Here is a 6,646-nt window from a genome sequence, read left to right as displayed (position 1 = left end):
ACTTGACATGTCTTCGCAAATTTGATAAATGAGTAAATAATTGTTTACAGTTAGGACATTCAAATTTTGATCCTGAAACAGAAAAATGTTCATTAGAGCTGTTTAAAGCCATTGTGGGCCTTTTAATGGTAACTTACAAGCAATGAAAAAAGCATTCCTATAATTTGAATTTTTTTTAACAAATCTAGAATGCTGTAAATCCGAGGTGTATAAGCCACGCCAATAAAAACGTTGTTAAAATAATCTTTTACATATAAACTGCCCAAATCCTATTTAACACCATAGAGTAAGCATATGCATTTAACATTCTGTGAAAGAAAAAAACCATAAACAAGCATTTTGAAAAGTATAAATTTGCATATTTGATAGAATAGGGAATTGTGATCACATGCTTTATCTTTTTAAATATTTTTGTGATTAATAGCTACAATTTTAGTTATTACTATCAGAAATCATTACAGAATTTAAATAACTCTGATCAAGTTGCATGGTTTTGGTTTTTAGGCAATGGTAAGAGCTTTCTCTATATGAGACGCAACATCTGAAATTAAAAAATGCAAATTTGCAGAGAAGCGTGCCACCATGTGGGCTTTAATAGTTTGAAGTCTTGCTCTAAGCTGAGAAATGGAATAAATAAGACACTATAAGAGCATTCAGTTTTCACTTAAATCTTACACCAAAAAGAGAACAGAAGCGGCCTTCAATGTGTATGCATGCTCTATGGTCATACAACTTGGAAAAAAATAAATAAAACGTCAATGCAAAAGAACTTCAACCACCAATAAGATAAAACTGCTGAAACAGTTGTCTGCGATCTTAAATTAAAAGAAGGTGGTGAAATATGCTTATAAAAAACGTAAAATTGGCCTCAGCCAACTTGTAAGACTTTATTACATTGTGACAAATAAATCAACTTAAAAGTTAATTTTATACATGTATACAAACAGCTGTTCTTTCAAAAATAATTCACTTTCTTGCGTCATAAGAGATATTATAGTACATAAATAAATTAAATAAATTTTTAATTATCGATATGGTCTACCCAAAGATTTAGCTCCCCTTTTTGATATTATAGCATGCTCCACTCTTTTATGAGTAACTACATCACCCTGCCAGCTAAACTCTTTTGGGCAAAAGGGGCATTTAAACTTGGTTCTAAAAGACTGATGAAGCATTGAATGTCTCTTTAAACTTGATGATGTACTGAATGAACGGTTGCAAATATGGCAATAAGTATCGCCCGGCTTATAAGTGGCAGCTTGACCTTGAAAAATATTACTAGATGTAGATTCTTTTCTACTACTTGATCCAGAATGCATAAGTCTATGCATATTGGTGTTAGAACGAGAATAGAATGTCTTATGCATTAGTTTGCTACCAGAGTATCCTTGAGACCTAAAGCCATGAGATTCTAAAGAAAATGCCACTTGATAAGGAGCAAAGGTGCTTTTCATTCTGTAGTTTCATTACTTACGTTGGTATACAGACGCAGTAGAGGGCAAATTGGGATAAGTGAAAGGAATTGCCATACTTGTCATTGAACGTATAGGGTCAACAACCACTATACAATCTGCAATAACAGAAAGCCTTTTAAAACATATTCTCTCAAATGATTTTAAGCATCAAGAATTATAATAACTTAAATGAAATTGATTTTGACAAGTTTTATTCAATTAAAATAAACAATTTTGTATCAACAAATTACAACATTAATGGTAAGGGGGGGTTATGAAAATGATGCATGAATTCGACGAAAGTGGACGACAACATCACTTTTCCATGCAAATGCTTTGTCGCATTGTGGGCAACTGTACTTTCTCCTAACAGGCTTATGAACTTCTGCATGACGTCTTAAATTCCCTACCCAATTGAAAACTTTAGGACAAGAAGGACAGGGATAGCTAGTTCGAACTCCGTGCATTGCGCTGTGGCGTTGTAAACTGGATTTGGCTGTGAAAACCCGATTACAAATATTGCAAACAAAATCTGAAATGTTCCTTTTCTTTGCAAATGAGTAAGATTTCCACAAACGTGAAGAATAATGGCCTGCAAAAATATTTGTCAAAATTTTTTTTAGTGGCTTTGGGATTTTAAAGTATAACCTAATAACATTGGAGTAACCTATCAGTTGAGAAATCATTTAATTTTTTTCAGTGTCCGAGAACTTGCTTTATTATATCCTTTATATCCGGTGACAAAATGACTTAAAAGCTTTAGCTGCACTTTCATTAAAATTTACATTATATATTCTTTTGTTGTATTGTATTAAAACAAATTATTTATACCTTGTATAGACCATGTATCACTTTTTTTGGCCTTGACTAGGTTTAAATTGTAAGCAGAGTGAAAATGTTATGGGCACATATATCTTAAATTGAAGCTTTTATATTGCATGTATTGTTATTTCCATTCTTATAGTATTATACATCTTAAGGAAATTGGGATAGAAATAATCATGTACGATGCTATAAGATATGAACTGCACAAAAAACACTTTTTTCTTCTAAATTTTATATTAAACAAAGACAAACAAGTCTGGGATACTATTCAAGTACTACCTTTAGATAACTTATTGCTGATACAATATAACAAAAATTATAATGATTTAGTTTGAATCATAAATTGCTTAAACTATAAACCAGAAGCTTATTAAGATTTACATTTATGGTTTGTTAAGAGTTTAAATTGTGATGGTTGTCTAACTTTAAAGCTATGCCTATGAAAATATTCACAGTAAGTTTCTTGACATTATTAATGTCAAAAATGTAGGAACCATATTGGTATTTAAGAAATGCTTTCACATTTTTTGGCCTTTTTTGTATAAGACAAATAACACAACTATTTATGTTTGAATTGATTAGATTTACATTTTATACTGAAATTGCTCTTGTGATAAAATTATCTTATTTACTTAAGCATATAGATCAAGTCGATTATGTAAGTGGTCTATACATGGGATAAGTACTACGATATTAAAACCAGAATAGCTCAGGTGTGTCGGGCTTTAACATGTGCCTTTAGGTTTGAAGGCCATGTAAATTTTTTTTCACAAATTTCACAATGTAGTTTTTCTTGGCTGCGATGTATGAGCACTAAATGACGGGATAGCCCGCTTGCCCAGCTGAAATCTTTAGAGCAGAGAGTACACGTATAACGTTTTTTGCTCCTATGCATTTGCGCTTGGTGCTGAAGAAGGTACGATCTAGTTGAAAAGGACCGGTTGCATATCATACAAAATGTTTTTAAACTCATAATGCCTATGGATTCACAAGCATTCTCCATGCATGCAATCTCATTGGGAAAACCTGTAACAACAAAATGTATTGCTTAAATAAGGATTTGTGTGCTAAATCACCTACAAAAGTGGGACGTTCATTACAAGAATCACATCCACGTAAATAAGAAAAGGCACACGAAAACACTAGCCCAATAGCAGTGTTCAAAATATAAACCCAAACACCTTTATGAAAAAGTGAGTGCATTTTACTTACGGAATAAAAACATAATCAAATGAAAAAACCACGAATTCCGAAAGAGTTTATTTTCCTATCTTCATACTGTGCTTGAGTGTCATATGAACATGAAGTTTGCCATAACCATGTTCAATTTTTTCATCGCAAATTGGACACCGATTCTTCAAACTATCATGAGCTTCCATAATGTGTCTGGCTTGGGCACTCTTAAAAGTAAATGTTTTTGGACAAAGCGGGCATTTGTGTAGTTTTATAGATGGTCCATGGCGAAGCATATGCTTTTTTAAATAATATTTTGAAGAGAACTTCTTTTCACAATGAGGACAGTAAGACGGATCTTGGTCATCTTCATTATTGACTTTCCCTCCGTTACTATAATACACCAACCCTTTGACAAAAGAGAAAAAAATAAAGATTGGTCAGAGTTTATTAAATTAAAGCAAAATAAAATTAATCTCTTCACCATGTTAAGAGTACCAAAACCCAAATGTTAGACAAAACCATTTTTGAAAACAAAACATTACTTACAATTTAATGGTAACCCTATTTGTTCAAAAAAGTGTATCATTGTTATAAAAGCTTTGAACTTAATATTTTATTTTCTTCTTAAAAAAGATGAATAACACAATACTTGTCTTGCCAGTACAAATACACAAATATTTATGCATAAATACAATATAGGAACATTTAGTTATTAGGTAAATTCTATTTTCTCAAGGAATTTCCAAGGAAACAACTGCTACTCCTTTTGTTTGTGTGTCTAATCAACGTGCTTTTCCATGAAAAGGTTTTTGAACAAGTAGGACATGGGAAACTTGGTCTAATGTTGCTCCAATGAAGTTTCATGTGGTTTTTTAAGTAGTTAATTGAAGAAAACGTTTTTTGGCAAACTGGACAGTAAGCATTTTTAAGGTTATCAGCGGATAATGAAACATGCTTTGGCTTAACTCTAAGAACTTGAGATGATAATATCAGTTGGTTGTCAAATGCCATCTGTTCTTCAAATATAGCACTATGGTTGGTAATGCCTAAGAAAAATGAAATAAAATGTAATATTTTGGTGACCTAAAGCCAATATTGCCTTTGGTATTGCAATTTTGAATCTAAGGCTTATAAAAACTAAAGGTGATCATATGTAAAGGAAGACTTCTTATGATCTAAATAATGTTAAATATTTAAGGATATTGGTGACAATTTTTAAGGTGGTCTTTGATTTTACAGCAGGAATGTAATCTTAGGAAACAAAAAGGACATCTTTCTTTTTGATTTTGATGCCTCAAGAGAGCACTTTTCCAATAGTAAACTTTTTTGCAAGATTTGCAAGTAAATATTGGCCTTTGAACATTTCCATGAAGTTTCAAATGATCTTCCAAATATTTTGTTGATGAAAATTCGTGTTTGCAGTCTGGACAATAAGCTTTCTTAACATCATCAGTTGACAGATAAATTTTCTTTGGCATTATTCTAAGTCTCTTCTTTGGAACAATGAAAATATCAGTGCATTGAATATCTAAAAGAAAAAAGTATTAGTATATATTCAAATGAGTATGGACCACTGTGTTATGGATTAAAATAGTCATTTGGATTATTTGGCTGAAAACTAAAGGAAGACAAAGTGAGTTTGAAAAAGATCAAAACAGGTTTTTGGAAGCATAACAATATACACCAGTTGGGTTATTAAGATGTATTAAACTAATACCATTTATTTTTCCACAATTAATTTATGCACTACTCTCATGTGAGTTTTATAATAGCTATGATGGCTAAACACGGATAAGCAAATTGAACATTGTGTCTTAAAATGGCTTGGAACATGAACACCTTGATGTCGTTTCAATGCACTTCGCCAACTGAATTCCCGGCCACAGGTGAAACATTTGTGCTTTTTCATGCTTGCAGAAGGTAGTCTTAAACGTTGATGTAAATAACCTAGGTTACAAAATTGGTTTATAGCAATGAAAACACATGAGTTCCAATTTTCTGTGAAAATAGGATTAAGTTTCAGAACTATTCCTCTTGATTTTGATAAGGCCTTTGCCATTCAAGGACATGTAAAAACAAAAAAGTGGTAATAAATAACAACAAATATAATTCGTAACCTGTTTAATGCTTTAACATTTTTATACATTTCTCACCAACCAAAATTTACCCATAACCAAAAATATAAACCCAACAATAAATTTATCTACCATTACTAACAGACCGTAAGGAATGATTACATAAGTCAATAATATCATAAGTGTATAATACACCCCTAAAAGGGGAAAAGTTTCCAACTATTTGAAACATTCTTTGACACATTACGAGTCATGAATGTAAACATTTGAGATGAAAGCCAGCTGATAAATTAACTAAAAAAGCAAAAATTCCTACTTCAGACTAGTATACTGAAGTGTCAACTTTTTCAAGGTCAGGAAAAATGATTACCTTTATATTTGACTAATGAAGTTAATTCTATAGTTTTAGCTGTAAAAAGATTAAACATTTTGAACATGGGTGTAATAGAAAACATTTGCCCCTAAAAGAAATTTACTATAAACTTATGATGATATATATTTCATTTCTATAAAAATTTTATACATTCGTCGATATATTTTTAAATACCACAACTTCTGTCCTATGAGTCACAGCTTATTTGAACCAATTGTGAAGTTTTTTAAAGTGTAATGATTTTTCTTAATGGTTATAAGACAGAAACTCTGGTATGTAACATTGTAACTTCATACTTATTTGAAAAAATAAAACACCCGACCTTCGGCCTAAAAAAATCAAGTAAAAAAATAGACTTTATACCTGTCACTAATAATGTTACAAAAATTATTTATTAATCTTTTATTTAGAGGGTTTAGGTTGTAATTTTATTGTTCTATACGAAGACCTTGTGCCGTGGATAGTCCTTAAATGAGTGGTACAATCACCGGGCCAGCTAAATTTTTTTTCACATGATGGAAATGGACATGCAAACTTATTTCGCATTGGTTTATGAACCACAAGATGACGGCGGTAATTATAGCGATTGGAATAACGCTTTTGACATATACTACAGTAGTTGCTATTTTCATCCTCGTACAATTGCAACTCTGCACCTACTGCCAGAACACCTTCATTTTGATCCTGGTTATGCTGGTTTCTTTTATGAGTTTGTCGTATAAATGACAATAGTTGGGCTCGTC

General features: G+C 31.6%; 1 protein-coding gene across 1 annotated transcript; it reads right to left on the bottom strand.

Moving 5' to 3' along the window:
* Nucleotides 1-760: 760 nt before the first annotated feature.
* LOC149923508 (uncharacterized) lies at nt 761-1,598 on the bottom strand. The gene is made up of 2 exons (XM_090159877.1): nt 1,475-1,598; nt 761-1,411 (listed from the first exon to the last, which is right to left on the bottom strand). Exons 1-2 carry the CDS (start codon nt 1,536-1,538, stop codon nt 1,026-1,028), a joined length of 450 nt encoding a protein of 149 aa, XP_090016003.1. The 5' UTR covers nt 1,539-1,598; the 3' UTR covers nt 761-1,025.
* Between the last annotated feature and the right edge of the window lie 5,048 nt (nt 1,599-6,646).

The sequence above is a fragment of the Leiobunum rupestre genome, chromosome 10 (assembly GCF_980474605.1).
Source record: "Leiobunum rupestre chromosome 10, qqLeiRupe1.1.hap1, whole genome shotgun sequence".
Classification (NCBI taxonomy): Eukaryota; Metazoa; Arthropoda; class Arachnida; order Opiliones; family Sclerosomatidae; genus Leiobunum; species Leiobunum rupestre.
The sequence above is the reverse complement of the archived record's forward strand: the minus strand, read 5'-3'. Positions and strand labels throughout refer to the sequence as shown.

Bases quoted from the DNA above. Each gene is read 5' to 3' on its own strand.
- LOC149923508 (XM_090159877.1), bottom strand. From the start codon at position 1,538: ATGACAAGTATGGCAATTCCTTTCACTTATCCCAATTTGCCCTCTACT. The intron at 1,412-1,474 runs GTAAGTAATGAA...CATTTTCTTTAG, and splicing joins TACTGCGTCTGTATACCAAC to AATCTCATGGCTTTAGGTCT.